The sequence below is a fragment of the Perca fluviatilis genome, chromosome 15, assembly GCF_010015445.1.
Source record: "Perca fluviatilis chromosome 15, GENO_Pfluv_1.0, whole genome shotgun sequence".
Taxonomy (NCBI): Eukaryota; Metazoa; Chordata; class Actinopteri; order Perciformes; family Percidae; genus Perca; species Perca fluviatilis.
The window spans coordinates 15333852-15350859 of NC_053126.1; the positions used below are offsets into that span (position 1 = coordinate 15333852).

General features: G+C 40.3%; 1 protein-coding gene across 1 annotated transcript; it reads right to left on the reverse strand.

The window, feature by feature from the left end:
- Positions 1-510: 510 nt before the first annotated feature.
- hs3st3b1a (heparan sulfate (glucosamine) 3-O-sulfotransferase 3B1a) lies at positions 511-12709 on the reverse strand. Its single transcript, XM_039825760.1, has 2 exons — positions 11875-12709; positions 511-2434 (listed from the first exon to the last, which is right to left on the reverse strand). The coding sequence occupies exons 1-2, from the start codon at positions 12366-12368 to the stop codon at positions 1816-1818; spliced, it is 1113 nt and encodes a 370-aa protein (XP_039681694.1). The 5' UTR covers positions 12369-12709; the 3' UTR covers positions 511-1815.
- Positions 12710-17008: the final 4299 nt, after the last annotated feature.

Below are 17008 nucleotides of genomic sequence, written 5' to 3' on the forward strand. Positions count from 1 at the left end.
ATGATTATGTGTGCTTCAGGTCATGGCTCAAACACACAGCCAGGAAAAAGAACCTCCTGTTCACACCCACATAAACACATTCAAACAGTGGCTTGAAACCTGACCTCACTTCATATTGTCAAGGGAGGAGTGTTAAGTGTCATCCAGGGATATAAAGGAATGCTCATGTTTTTCAAAATATGTGATGTCTCTCCAGATGAGAAACCTGACACTTTGTTATGTGTTTCTGGGGGTCATGGCAACTAAACCCACTCATTGGTGGCAGCGGGTGGGGGGGTGGGGTGGTCGCGACTGCTAAAAGTAGTTAATGCCGCTGTGCTAATTAGCCAGTTGATGGTAAATTAGACACAGCAGTACACCTTTGCCTGCAGGGATCCAGGTAAGGTGGGGGTAGTGCATTAAAGAGTAACACAAGTTCAACATTTTTAAGAAAGTAAAACAAGGACATAGACCGGTATTATTAATATTATACAGTATGATCATTTGAATAAAGTAAAGCCAGAGATGAAAGAATGTTTATGATTTTGGTAAAACATATTTATTTCTTACTTCATTAAAAAATGACATCACTGCACCTTTTAATTAACTTCTCAGTCAAACCTGCTTGATTTACAGTACATGTTTGTAAAAGAATGCATACAGCAACATAGTGCCTCTATAACAGCGGGGTTGCAGTACATCATTATGGAATGACGTCTGTTAAAATGCTGACAATTGTATGTCTATAAAGGTTGAATAAAACTCAACCATACATGAAATTTACATGAGGAATGTTGGCCCTAAGTAAGTTTATTGTTACTTTTCTTCAGCTATCGCTGAAATTAAACTACAAAGATGCTTATTTCAGTTGGTGTATCATAAGTAAGGGCATCATTAACACATCTAGTATCATTTGTGGTACAAAATAAATAAATAAAGAAAATAAAAGAAGCTGTAAAAGATGATCCATGAGAGCCATTTCAATACAGATCAATGAATGTGATTAAGCCATATGAATAATTTTCCTTTTTGGAAAGAGCAATACATGATTAGGCTTTTTGAAGCCTGTGCAGCAGGTTTTTGGAAGAAAAAAAAACATCCCAGAAGTATCGTGACAGGACCGCTATTGTATCCTAATCAACATTCCTAAATAGACATAAAGTCAAAACATTGCAGTGGAAATGTATATTATTATATTAATTTGAAGTTGGCTCAAGGGTCAACCATAAACTTACTACCATTAATGGATCCATGTTTTATTGTGGTGCTCGAGAGATCAAGAAGTGCCATCACTCAGGTCTAATTGACATGATGAGGAGCTATTACTGTATTGATCCACCTGGCAAGTGGCACTGGATCAGCTGAGTCCTGTATCGACCTGACTAAGAGGGTCCACAGACCTCTGAGGGTCAGGCAAATGTTAAGGGAATATTACCAGTTGTTTGTAAAGTTGGATCTCGTTCAGCTTAAGGTGAAGCAAAAGCAACATTTGGAAAAATAAGAGAAGAAGAATTTATCCACGAGGCCAAAAAGATTTTCCTTGGGGGAAAAAAGAATACTGACCCTGCTCATTATACCCGTAAAAACATTGTGCTTTTATAAAAATGTTTATGTACTTGATGAGAATTAAAACTGGAACATGAAGCATGTTGTGGATCATGAATAAACCTGCTTAGGCAGCTTAGTGAGTTAATATCATAACAATAAATTATCATAAAATAGATTTCTGAACTTTTTACACATCCACCAAATACTGTACATACACGGCATAACAATATCTCCAGAGTGAAAATTCAGACAAGGGACCAGCATAAGTCCATCATCATAGATTTCCTCTCAGTCCCAGCCAAAGTCATGACCAGTCATCTGGTAAAACTTGCTATTAAAGGGTTTATAAAAGTCCCTTAGCCTCTGCACCACCTCTGGGTCAATATTAGGATGGGTCCTGCCTTTGGTTTTGCCCAGGCAGTGTGGCTTGCTGTTCCCCTCAGGTCTCTTAAGGCAGGGGAAGCCCTTTGCTGGGTTAAAGTGGAAATGCTTCTCCGTGACCACCCTCCTGAGCCCAAGAAAGTCCTGGACGCGAGCCATCTCGCCTGCAGGGTCGCTAATCAGACGTTCTCCGCTGACAAACAGCAGCTGCTCCGTAGGGAAGTACTGGAGCCAGCACTTAAGGTGCTTAGCGTACATGCCAATTTGAACAGCGCTCCATGTGGTGTCAATCAGACCCGCTGACGTGTTCTTAAAGGTCAGGCTCTCGAAAGAGAGGATGTCCGGCTTCTTGGAGCGAGTCTGGGTGTAGTCTGAGATGGCCCGGGTGACAGGATCCCGGACAACTACAATCAGCTTTGTGTCTTTAGACATGGTGTAGATTCTTGCAGGGACCTCCTTGGTGACATAGTAGCTGGGGGTCTTCTCCATCGTCAGCTGGCCCTCTGATGACTTGGGCATCAATTCCCTGCAAAAAGAACACAAACATACTGATTTACAATTTCGCTGCAGGCCATTATGTTATCTTCTTTCCACTTTTTAAAAGTCAAAACTTACAAAAGCCCCCAAACAGGAAGAGGAGATGAACATTGACACAGTAGCTCCCTGGCAGGTTTAAAGTACTGTCAGGCAGGAGCTGGTCAATCATCATCAAGAAGACAATTGTAGACATTATGAGCAACATTAACAGAGTCTGAGTGTACCTAAAGTGACAGGAACTGGTAGGTAGAGCAGGAGGCCTATCAATCATTGCATGTAAACACAATACACAGTTCATGACATTTTTTAAATACAAACCCTGAAGGAATACATTCATCTCCCACTGCTGTATTTAATCTACCTTAAGACCTCAATCCTCTTTCAAACCCCACAATCCTCACATTGAAATATCGCACACCTCCATTACATTATACAAAGGACGGTTTAACTGTGAATAGGCAGCATTATGCTTCCGAATGTCTTGCCAAGACAAGATGACTGTGACTGCACCTTACTCCTCATATGTGTCTATAAATTTGTGTAACATATGAAGATTTAAAGGAGCCTTGCTTTCCTCAGGAGAAAATGCAAAGCTTGGGAGCTATTCCCATAACTGCATATTCTTCATATTGACCCTGGACGGCTCTGGTTGGTCATAATATAGCCTGTTAACTGCAGCCCTGACTGGATAATGGCTAAAGTGAGCCAAGGGGGATTAGAACTAAGCCAAACATGCTAGAGCATTAGAGGCTGGTTGACTGCCTCGTTTGCTGGCTTGTCTCTAGAGAGAGAAGGAAAGAGGGAGAGAGATATGTGGCCACGACGATGAGACTCAATAGTAAGCAGTTAATCCATTAAGAAATACAAGTGATGGGCATAGTAACAATAACTCCTGCATAGCTTTGTGAGACTGTGTCAGACAGTGTTCACTCAACTCTATGCAACATTTCATGAGTGTATTTTGAGGTTATGTTGCATCAAACTGCACTTTATATTAAAATGTTCCTCATCCACCACTCATCAAAATGTAATGCAATTCAGCAACACCACAAACTGCTGGCTCAAGAATGTGTGAGTTGTATGTTAACCTATTTACAGTATACACAGTTAAATAAAAGTATAAACTCCACACTAGCTATGAACACTTCCCCACTTGTTATCAAGGGGGTAAGCGAGCATCCGAAAAGTGTACCTCCTATGGGTAGATTGTAGGCTAACAAGCCATCACCTTCCGTTAGCATTCCATTGACTCCCATTCATTTTGGCATCACTTTGACAGCGAATAACTTTACATCTGAAGCTTTTAAAGACTTGATTTGTCCATTGTTTATTTCTAAAGAAATACGAGAATGTCTAAAAGGCTCCATTACCTTGTATCTCACGTTATGGCCCCGTAGCAGACGTTTTTGTAAAAATAGGCTAACAATTGTGTCATAACCACGCAACTTTCTGTTGCACAATAGAGAAATTACCCTATAGTCAGGAGAAGCTCGCAGGCAGTTTCGACTTACATTAGCTGTTCAAGTTTAGTTACTAATGTTAACTAGCATGTTAGTTAGTAATAATTAGCCTGTGCTTATGTTATCTCCTTACATATACCTACGCTCTCCGTCTCTGCAAGATTCGGAATGATTGTGATTTCTCTTGGCACAGCTACCAGAAGACTTAAAACTTTCAGACAGGTTGCTCATGTCACATCAATGTAGTCAAGCTCAGTTTGAGGCTGCGCAGTAACGCTCAGCCATCATCGGAAAAGTGACTTACTTGGTCTCCGTCGAAGTATATGATGTCACTGTGTCCATTATTTTACTGTCTATGCTTGTTATGTGTAAAAGTACTTACACATGCATTATTTCTTATGTAAGTGCATAGGAGAGGAGCTTAATATATGTTATACTATCCTTATATACATTATATACTGTATATATATATATACATATAGATTTAAAATGATGCTTGTGAAAACTTCAATCCTATGTTTTCTAGCCTCACATAGTAGCAGAAAGGGAGAGGTTCACACACTCAAGAGATTTATTTATTAACTGCATCAAACTAACATGTTGGTCCCTATAGTCCTTCATCAGAGTATATCTCATACAGATTTGATTTCTTGAAAGCAAGGGATATCTCATTTTCTGCTAGATGGAAATAAACGTGATGTTCACAAGCATCAGCCCTACAACATACCTCGTTATGGTTTAAGTCAGTCAAAATGTAAATCTTCAATTATAACAGTATCTGGTATTATTCTCATGTTTTGATTGTGAGCGGTTAATCTAAATCGAACAACGGGAGAGCAGAGGAGCCATGTCATTAAAGTGATTACAATAATTTCCAACCATCTGTTGGTACATGCACAAGGAGCTATAATATCCCTCTTCAAACCCAGCAGCTTACATTTTACAAATTTATGTGGTGGAAAGGAGCCTAAAATGATCTGTGAGATTTTTGCTGTGCAGAGCACTGGGAAAAAAGCTTTAGTGATTATGGAAAAAGTAGGCATCACTCATACCTCATTAGTGTCGTACAAACACGCAAGGGGTTCTCTTTCTTATGCAATTTCATCACCTAATGTCACCTGCTCTTTCCTTTCTATGGAGACCCTAGCTCTTACACATTTATTCCACTTCTCTCTCCCTGAGTGTCTTAGTCACCATTGTATTTGGTGGAAAAACCATAAACCTAATCAAGGTAATAGGTGTGAGAGACACAAACAACTCTATCAGAGCCCCCTGCAATTATCTTCTGCATCTCTTGGATACACACGAGCAAAGTGCTGTTGGCCTTTCTTAGGGCCTCAAGGGATGCACAAACTTACTACAAATCAAACTTTCCACTTGGTCCCAGAGCAAAACAATCTGTGTAAGAAGTACATGCATTATTCATCTTAGCAGAGAGATAGAGCAGGGAAGAACATCTCTGACTGAGCGAGGAGTGAGAGAGTTGCCTTAGGGGGGCAGATGTAGCAAGCTTTCACAATTTGTTCTGCTTAATAAACAATGTCGCCTGGAACCAATAGGTTTCAGTGCATCTTCATCTATCAATCAGCCATGCAAATACATTATCATTCAGCTTCAATTCAGTAAAAAAAAAAAAAAGAAAGCAGTCCTCTTTCCAGAATTGAGCCACAGCGGGCTGACTTTTGCCCCTTCATGAATTTTGCATGTTCCTATTAGACTTCATAAAGCTAAATACACTTATTCTAAAATTGTAACATCTAAGTGGGCTGTAAAGTCATAATGCAAGGAGTCTATGCTAGAGTTTCTGCCTATAATTGCTGCAATAAAATAAAAAATCTATATTGATGCTTAGGCATACAAATTAACATCATCTTCCCTCTAACCTGTCCTGTTAAACTTGCAACAGGGGCTGCGGAGATAACGGAGGGAGGCAGAAAGGAAGACTGTTAAGAGAATGAGATAAAGCAAGAGAGGAAGAACTGGAAGGAGCAAAGAGAGGATTAGATGAAATCAGGTGCACTGTTGGAGGACGGAGACTACATAGGTCGACCCACTGACCAAGAAGCCTAAGTCTAAGTCTAAGTTTTAAGTCACTGGCCACTTTAGATGCTGCGTCTACATTTACCTGTGGCAGTAGCACAAGATAAGTCACCACTATTGCGACCTACAGACAGCTATTAATCCAGGAGTGGTGTGTTGCGTAATTTGCCTCTGTTTAATTGTCTGCTGGGTGGTCAGGATTGTCCATTAAACTGACTGCTGGGGAGACGGCATTTGAAAGCTGGTGTCTTGTTTACATTCACTGCTATCAGGAAGCAGGTTCAAAGGTAGGAATTTACAACATTGCTGCGTAAAAGGCTTTGTGCTCGGCTGCTGGATGATGCCCATAGTGATGAGTTCACCAAAGGACGGAATACGGTGCGGAAAAATCCTACAGTCTTGCTTGACTGACTCTAATTGGCATCTATATTTCAGCTTTTCAGACCACTGGGATAAGGGACTACTCCAGAAAAAAATAGCATTAACTAATGTTATGAGTCTTAATCTCACACTGCAGCTCTGAAAGGGTTAAAGCTACTGTGGGAATCGCTTTCGAAGTGGTGGTATGCAGCCACTTATACTAATCATACGTATATACTGTGAGATGATTTCCAGACGAAGGCATCTTAAGGGGAGGAGTTCTTTGGCCATGTCATGTGTGTGAAAGTCATTGTCATCGTGCTTTACAGTCAGGAACTTCTTATATGACGTTGACTGGGATTCAGGATCTCAACATCATTCTTGAACAACAATGATAGTGCAGAATATGGGTTTTATCCTATCCTCCATTATTACTGTCAGTATGCAGAACCCAAGCCCACCAGGTTGTCTGAGGGAGACAGGCCCAGTCTGAAGAGAGGAGGAGGACAAAAGAGTGCGTGAGACATGCTGTCTTCCCTCACACAACTGTCAACCTTACATTAACACATAACATTTCTGACAGTCCATTATTTATAGAACCAGCAAGCACACTTTTTCTCATGTTAGTGGTGCTGGAAAAACATAAACCAACAATGTTAATTACACATGATGTTTATACACTCTTTGTGAAAGTGATCAGAATTGGTAATGCTTGATACAATCAATATCAGTATGTATGTCTGGTTTGTAGCTATTGCTTTAACTACTGTGTTAACAAATATATTCAGAGAAACTTTGGAAATACTTCGCCAAATAGAGCGTGAGAGTGAAGGCTGTTTTATGCTTCTGCGTCGAATCGACGGCGTACCCCCGCAGACCCCTCTGCTTCTACGCCGTACCATACGCCGTAGCCCGACGTGCACCTCTCGAAAAAAGTAACTACACGTCGCAGTGACGCACGTCGCTCGGCCGTGGATTGGTAGCGTTGCATTTCCCCCGACTCATTTCCTGGTTCTCCTTCTTCATAAACAACATGAAATCAAGGAGACCTAGCTTGAGACTAGAGACTCAAGACCACATTAGCCACTACTAGCATAACACCCGAATCTCTGACAAAACTGTCGGCTCCATAGTTTCGGGAAGGAAGTAAAGTCAAAATAAAAAGATCATCAGTCAGCATCAAAACTACTGTACCAGTGATAATAAAGACTTGGTTGAACAAGGTCAACAACACTAACCAATATAATCAATTAAGTCTCAGTACATTTCTTGGAATGAAGTGTTGAAGCAACAAAGGAACAGAAACTGCCTTTAGAGAAAAACTGAAAGAAACAGCTACAGCTAGAGTCTAGAGAGACGAGACAGCAGGTGGATATAGCTTATGTAACTAAATGTGGTTTTATATAGCAAAACAAAATAATATGTTATAAATGAACTGTAATTGTTGGCTATGATAGGATACTAATACAGGTAATAATGTCATGCTAATATATTAGTAAAGAGCAAAGCAAAACTAATCGAAGATATTGGTCAACTGCAGCTGGGAGTGTCAGAAGGAAGCATTTTCACTGTCAAAACATCCACAGTTATGATGTCAGAGTTTCCATTTAATTGGATAAGACAATCCATTCTTTGGATATAATGTGTCCAATATATGTAGTGATCGGTGCAATGAGGTAATTCCCCACAGGCACATGCTGGTCTGAGAGGATCAGCAAAGCAAACCAAAGATGGCTGGGGCAGATTGGTGCTTTCTAAAGTTGCTCTGACTTGCTGTCAGGGAGTCTCTGCAGTGGAGAGAAAGACAGAAGCAGGAAACAACACATTCTCTCTGAAGATACTACAAAGGAGAGAGATGAGGAAGTCAACAACTCATGGGGATATAATGGAGTGAACATATTTTGTTTCAGTGTTTCCAAAGTGCTGTAATAAGTGCTGTGGTGTGACAATTATCTTGAAGCAAAAGCCTAGGGGGTTGTTGCAGCAAATTAAATCTTCAATCTCTAGAATAGGCAGGGGAGGTGCACATTACCAGCATTGACAATCTAGTGGACTTATTCTAGGAATACTAGCATTTAAGAATATCTAGGAATATCATTTTTAGTCTATGAGTGGAAACAATCGTATATAGTGGTAAGTATTAAAGTGCAAGGTTTTATGGTTTGTGGAAATATTTTAGGAATGTTTGAAACAACAGTTGCATGTGTGAATTGTTCCTTTAAAGCATCTCATTATCGACACAGTTTTCCCTTCTTTTCCTGTCAGTGTGCTGACACATTAGTTTAAGCTAGAGGATATATCTATATCGAGAGCTCCCTCACTTACGCCAATCCCCCTGTGTCCGTGCAAAGAGCTAAAAGTGTTGAGTAAGCAATATCCCACCAGTGGACTCACATGAACCTTCTCTTGGGAAAAATGCAACTTTCCACACAGAGATCTCTGAAAGTCAACTTTCAGGCTAAAAAGCTTAAAAGTGTAGTGTTTGAGTCTTTTCTTGGGCAGGTTCCAGTGAATGCTCTTTCTGATGAACTCCTGCTGGGCCTCGTCAAAGGGCACTTTCACCCTTCTGAGCACATTTGCATACAAAGTGAACGCAGAGAAAACATGTTTCACACTAATTGTCTGCTCTTTTATTGTCAGGGTTAATGCAGACCTCAGGGGTTCTCCAGCATCCCCTTTCATTGAGCTCCATAATACTGTTGCACTTTCTAAAGACTCACTTTAAATTTACTGCCCTCTATCTGCCACTGGCCTGCAGTAAGCTTCCCTGGGGCTCTGAGGAGGATTAGGCCGTCTTGTCTGACACCCTCAGTGAGTTAGTAAGAAGGCCGCTCATTGTTCTATATATGGAGCCTCAAGAGGAAAAACACAATCTCAGCAATTAAGTCACATCTACTGTATGGAACACAGAATAACTTGATTTGAGCATGCATGCAGCATATGTGTATTAACCTGCCAAAATAAGACATACAGGAGGAAGTTGGTGCTGTTATTAAAGTAAGGAGGGACCAAGGCCTTCTGTGTGAGCGTGCACAATTGTCTGCCTGTTTCTCTGTTTCTACCGATGGGTGAGAACGTGCTGTATTGTGGTTGGTGTCCTGCTGTGCAGGGGCCTCTCCGCTATGTGGGGCCTCCAGTAGGACGGACACAGCAGACCTCCAGCAGGATGGACACACCAATCAAAGCAGATAAATGGCGTTGGCACAACTCAATGCCACCACAGGAGCTGATAAGCCCACCCAGCGGACTGCTCCTCTCCCCAATCTATTGCACGCTATTAGTCTGGGGGCAATGATGTGAAACATATGGGAAAACAAATCCACACACAACTTCTTCTGGCTTTATTAGCCTATCTTGAAGACTAACGTCTGTGCAGACAGGTTAGAGGACTGCAATAAGAAATGTTTCAAAAAGATGTGCCAAACTGCTAAAACACCATATACAAATGCTTATTTATTAAGTCAACCAAAACGTATTCGTCCAACAACGGTGTGCTCCACCATAAAGCCAGGCGAGGGTTTTTTCTGGGCTCCACTAAATGATCATTAAGAGTTGACTCGATGTCATGGTGCTCTGCTGTATGGGGTCAATCTGTGGCACAGTGCTCTCACTGTGACAACTCAAGCCAAGTTGTTTTAATTAGCCAGATCACCTCTCTGGGAAAAGAAGCCTTTATTATACATGTCCCAAGATGAAACAGTTTTCCACATCCACAAGCTGCCACTGTGAACAAGTCACTGGCATGTCTCAATTATAAATGGCTGCTATTTTGACTATAACTTACATAACATTGCATTGTATCCATTTTTAATGATATCTTCTCCTTATTCACTCATTGTTAACATCCATTGCCTATATCACGCTTGCATTGTAACAACAGCATTAGGGCTTAGTGCGATAAAAACAATCTTCAAACATAGGATGATTTCAATTTGTTCTTGCTGCTCAGTCTGTAGAGATGGACAAAAGACCACTCTCCACACACTGGTCATCCAAAAATGTCTTAAAACCTGTCCGGAAATTCTTAAAGGAGCTTAAGCGAGAAGTCCTTTGAACAATGCTTCACTTCCCCTATTGTAGCTTTATGGAGCCAGCTTTGAAACAGTGTCTAGATCCTTTGACATTGCCTGTTAATCCCTCAGCTCAGTCAAATGGACACTTGAAACAGCAGCATCTCTTATTAACAATGTGGTTGCTCTGATGCAAAGCTTTCAAAGCAAAACCATTTCCGGGAATGTTTTGTGTACATAAAAGATCAATAATTTCCACGAATATAGTGTGTTTGTGATTTATTTCCACTAAGAGTAGCATGTTGTGAAACTGTGCAGCTGAGTCAATAGTAAAGAGCTTGTATATTGAGACGGTGAGGCATGGTACAAGGACAATAGTTGCCACGGCAGAGAATACAATAAAATGTTACGTTACACAATGTGGAAGGTCTAAGCAGCCTCAGGTCCTGGATCTCTGCCTTTGACATTGATGCCTATTTTAGATTGAAGATCAAAACAAATTACTGCCACTGAATCAATACACTGGAACTCATAATCTTGAATCTCAGGCTGCTCAGAGATGACAACGTGATGTAACTTGCTGACTCCTAACCATAAACCAAGGGTTGTTTCTCTCTTTGAGCTGCATCCAAAATTCATGTCAAATCTAAATGGAAGTTTTTTTGCTTTATCTCTTTCTACCTGGTGGTGCCCCCTTGTTGTTCCGGATGTAGGAAAATTCCAGGATCTCTGAGTGAAGTTTATGCAAACAAGCAGAAAATTGTTGATTATGCTGTATAAATAAACATGGCTGAGAAGAGATGCCTAAAATGTACAATTTTAGTCGTTATAGAAATGTGGATACGTATTGTTGCGCCCTATGACCTGTGGTATACTGACATTAGCGGGTTGATTGCACCTGTTAAAACTGTACAATGCATCGTCTAGATGTTAAAATGCCCTGCTATTAATGTGTATCAACAGTTTGTGCTTATTAGCAGTGTTTTATTGGTTTCACTTTTATTTCTATCAGTAACAACATACCTAATGTATTAGTTCAGTGTGAAGTGAAGTTTACAGCTGGTTATCTCATTAGTTTTACTATTGCAGAAAATGTTATGGGACTTGTCAAGATAATGTAATTTAGTAGCTATGGTGCAATATAAGAAAGTTAAAGGTTACATGAAAATAGACTTTGAAAGGAGAAAATCTTTATTTAAAATATTTTGTTTTTTGTTTTGAGGGTCAAATCCAGATGTTATAGTAACTGAAATTTGCTTTTTATTTAGCCTCTCGTAGATATCCCAGCCTACTGTCTTGTTGTTTTTTATGGATAAATCATATGATACAAAGTAGATAAAAGTTGAATGAAGGTGGCACAAGGTTTAAATAAGATTTTTACAAGAGGAACAATGATGTTTGAATTTTATTCTGGAAAAGAGGTAAGAGCCTTGCCATTGAGCAAGGAAAACGGACTTTATGAAATGTATTTAAATAAAAAAAATTGAAATAATAATTAAAAAAAGCATAGCAGAGCTCAGTTCAGTTCACAGTTAATATTTTTAAGTGTGATAGGCTACCTGTACCACTTCAGTCCCTTGTCGTAGTTGCGGTCGAAGAAGTGCGGCTCTGCTCCCACCGCTCTGATGTCTGGATGCAGGCGCAGAAACTCCAGCAGCGCCCGGGTCCCTCCTTTCTTCACCCCGATGATGATCGCCTGGGGCAACTTTTTACTTTCCGACTCATTGAGGAAACCTGACATGGCATTATCATCCAACGCCTTCGCCTCGCCTCTAATTTCATCCCACTCTTCTCCTCTGCTGTCCAAATCGTTTTCGTTATTCAGCAAGTCCCTGGAAGCCCCGAGAGAGGACTCCTGATTGTCAACTTCTGAATGTTTTTCATGTCTGTTTACCGAGCCGTACGCCAGGTTTGGCATAGTTGAGCAGTAGCCAACACAACAATAAATCATATACACCCAGAGGGACAGCATTATGCAGAACACAAATAGTTTGTTTTTCACGTGGGATGATGGCACAACATATAGATTGTGTAAAATCGGACTATATTCCATAGGACCGCCGTGAAAAAGTTACAGGCCTATTCCAGTTAACAGGCATTTTGGCAAAGGCGCCTCACTCCTCTGCCATGACACACATCCTGGCCAACCGGTGCGCAATTTCCCTTAACATAAGCTATAGCCAACATGGAAACTGATAATGAATTGTACGGCGGGCGTTCACCTCCTGCTTCAACTCCAGGTCTGCTTGGAGAATTGATTGGTATTTTTATTCTTGATATAAACAAAAATGTGACGAAATAAAAAAAAATTAAAATCACAAAACAGGCGATGAAAATATCGCCAGGTGAGCGATACGCGCTTCAGAGACCGAGTTTGTCTCCCATCACTTGCTCCCAGTGTGTGAGCGCTCACACAGCAGCACCAAGTTATCTACGCCAGGCAACAGCATCAAGTGTGCCGGATTATAAATCCTACTTCCGGTAGGGCCTTTTAAAATAAACCTGGTGGAAATGTAGCCAAGTAAACTCGTGTTTGTGTGTGTGTGTGTGTGTGTGTGTGTGTGTGTGTGTGTGTGTGTGTGTGTGTGTTGTGTTTTTTACAGTGTTTTCATGAATGCATTAATTCCATACATTTACTACCATGATGCCACTGTAGGCTACATAGCAATAGGCAATGGTAGGCTACATCATAACTGAAAGCTTATGGCAAAAACATCATTATTTTACATTATTATATCCAAATTATCTCAACAAATCGGGTTAATTGAGCATATCTGCTCTATTAGTGTAAATGATTTTGAATTATGTTCAAATATGTGTTTCAACTGTACAATCAGTGTAATAACTTCATGTTGTAAGTAATTTTGTCTTTGGACACTGGATTTCTTCCAGTGATTTGATTTGCAGATTTGCATAAAGGTGCTGTTCTGTATAAAATACTCATTAACATCACTTTTATTTTGAAATGTCTAACGGTTCCGGTCTTGTTCTGTCTTTCTTTGTGTACCTTGACGCAGCTCTCAGAGCCCCAGAAACACTGGAGGGCGGATGACTGCCAGTGGAGCTGAACAATCCCTCCAACCTGAACATGATTACAGCCTTTTTAATGACATACACCGGATGATATTACAAACCGAGTCCTTGTCAGAGGTAAAATGTGGCCCCTTTTTATTTTCATTGTGGTAGATTAAGCATTAAGGAGCACAAGTGAAGAGAAAACATCTTTTCTTATGAGAGTATAACCAAATAACTGTTTGAGATGTGAGAACCTCTTATTTGGTTTTCATATTATTTAGTATAAGCAATTTACAAGTAAGTTGAGCTTGATGGCATTTCTGTATTTTAAATGTTGGTGGACATATGGATCACAAACTGTGCAAATATGAAACAGATATATAGAGAATATAGCTCTCTTCTGCTCATGCTCTTGAATATATACATATTTACTTGCATGTTTACATCTTTACATGTGCACTTTTGAACTGTATCCAGATGTCCGCTTTAGATACCAGCAGACAAACTAGCGACATGACTTGAAAATCTGCGTCACGGAACAGCTGTTTCGTTAACAGCTTCACACTTTTCATGGTATTGTGGGACGAATGGTCCAGTGAGTCACAGTTAATTGGTCTCATAGTCCTTCCTAATTTCCCTTGCAATCACTCCGAACAATGTGAACATGTCGTTCTACATCAACAAATGTTATCAGCGCATTTTGGGGATCCATAAAAGTTAATAATTTACTCTTTAGATGTGTTTTGGTGAAGATGTGTGACTATGACTTCTTAAATGCAACTAATGCCACTTGGTCTGTCTGTCTGTTTGTGTGTGTGTGTGTGTGGGGGGGGTTGTTAGCACCTTCTCTTGATGCAGGGTCAAAGGCCTTCAGTTCCACTGAACCCCTGAGCTAGCAGAGGATTAGCAGGATTACCCCAGAGCTGCCATGTCAGTCAGAGTTTCACCAGAGACAACCCTGCCCCCTTCATCTAAGCCCCTTATCTCATCTCTCAGACACTGCTGTATATGATATGTGTGTGTGTGTGTGTGTGTGTGTGTGTGTGTGTGTGTGTGTGTGTGTGTGTGTGTGTGTGTGTGTGTGTGTGATGTTGTGTGTGTGTGTGTGTGTGTGTTGTATGTATGTGTTGTTCTAATCCTAATAGTTGCATTTTCACAGTGCATGAGCACAAGATAACCTGTTTGGGAATATGTGTACATCAAGGGGTTTGGTTGGAGCTACACAGTCATGGTTTGCCCTTTTTATGCTCTGTGTACAGACCATGTTTGTATTTGCACTGTGTACTGTACTGGAACTCTCTGGGTGGAAGTTGAATGGTTGAGTTCAAGTGTTGTTCGAGTATTAACTTCATAGTTACTCTGAAGTCCAAAACACTTTTTCCTGTGTTCAACAAATGGAAGAGGCCATTTATAGGTGGCCATGTCTTTGACAGATAGTCTTGCACAACACTTTATTCCTACAGCCAGAGATCCCAGTATGAGAACACTATCAGTCAATATAACTGAGTAAATCACTACATGTCTGTTTTGAAATATATTGCAATATCTTTGTCTAACTTGGCCTTTTAACAAAAAAGTATTTGTATTTATTTATTTGTACTATTTATAGTAGGTTTTTTCTGACAAATTCAGTCAGCTGTTGCCAAGTGTAAACACACTGGAACACTCTTATGGACCACAGCCAGATGAACCGAATACTATGGTATGGACAATATATGTCTCCGTACTATATCAAATAATATGATGTCTGTTGCGATTGACATAAGAACATTGCATTTAACTGAATTAAACAAAAAATTTTCATCACCAGGTAGTTGACGTTTGGAAGGTAGGGTTAATCTGAGCATTCTTTCTGAAAAAAACAACATCATTTAGTCCAATATCATTCAAACATATCAAGGTATATAATATAGTTACCTATTTATATATTCTTAAAAATATTCAGAGACAATTAAACATACAGCACATTAATATGGAAAATGATTTATTTACTTAGAATTTCATGACAGTATAACACACTATAAAAAGGGGACATGGGCCTTATTTTCGCTTTTTTCTGAGGTTTCATCTTTCTCTGCATTCAGAGGATTGACATACTTCAAAGTAGAGCATAGTTGTTACAGGATGAGACTTGGAGTAATAACTAAATACACCTGAGGGAGAATACACACACACACACACACACAAACACACACACACACACACACACAAGGCACACAAGCAGACACACTTTTTCTGAGTTTCCGAAGATAGTGTGGGCTGATTTGTTCCATCTGTTTAGCTTCATGATGCATGGAGACAACACCTCTCTCTCACACACACACACACACACACACACACACACACACACACACACACACACACACACACACACACACACACACACTCACACACACACACACACACACACACACACACATATGTTCACTCTGTGTCATCTCCAAAGGACTCAGGAGAAGTAAACCGGACACACTAAAGGAAGTGCTTGACTTGTTCTACACATCCTCAGTACGATTACACTAACTGAACCATGTTAACACACTCCTCGTCTGCAGTCTAAACAGATGACATACACAGCAAACTTCTCCTACATGAAAACCAGACAATTAAATAAAGTCTTGCATCAGGACACACACTGATATTCAGGCGTGTATCGTCTATCGTACCGTATAGCTACAGTATAAACAAATGTAACCTAATCTAACCTTTGTCTATTTGAGTTGTCAGTCTGCCATTATCAAGCCATTTTCTAATTTAGTGAAAGTAAAAAGTTCTGAGTTTTCACAGTAGACGAAAGCCTAAAGCTGTGTGTCTTTCTACATTACACAGACACATGGCGTCTCACACATCTGCCTACACAATGCAGCTTTAATGGTGCTGCTAACAACCTATGATTGCTTATCACCTTGTCCTGTCAACATGTTTTCAAAACTCACTTTTTAACATTCCAGCAGTTGTGTAAATGAAGTGGGAATCACATGCATAGGTGAGCCCTGTGTGTGTTTCTTGTATGCATTCGTGCATGCTTTTCATGTAATTGCGATCTATGGTAAGGTCTAATAGTTATAGTGCATTTTTAGTCCTAAATAAACATACACACGACATCATGTTGCGCTAACATCACTGTTGTAGCAACCTCCAGATGTCAGAGATCTGAGCCCATTATAGGGTAAAGTGGACTGATGGATGATCTCATCCGCTGCTCTAGCCCAGAAAGAACAAACAAATGCAACAACAGTAGGACAGACTAGGTCTTACACACGCAAAGCCCTCAATCTAATGACAGGGTTATTAGGTGAGCCAAGAGGCAGATCAAGACACCACTCTGGCTCCTTAAGTCCTCCTTCAAGGTCTTCAACTCTGGCTAAGGCCATTTAAAATGTCTATAAATTCACCCGAGCCGTGCTAAAGACCATCTTATCTTCTGTTAAGAAATAGTCGTAACCTGAGCGGATTTCCTCACTTGATCCTGTAGAAAAGGTCTTATCGCTCACTGCCGTCCTCCTGGACCTGGAAGCAGCCCTGTGGCAGGTTGGAGGGCTAAAGCAGGCTTAGATGTTCTGTTCTGGTCATGCCAAGTCTTGCACAAACTCGGTATCCGGTAATGGTAGTTTATCATAGGTAAGTTTACATTACATTACCAAAAATAAAGATGCACTGACTTTCATACTTTTAGGC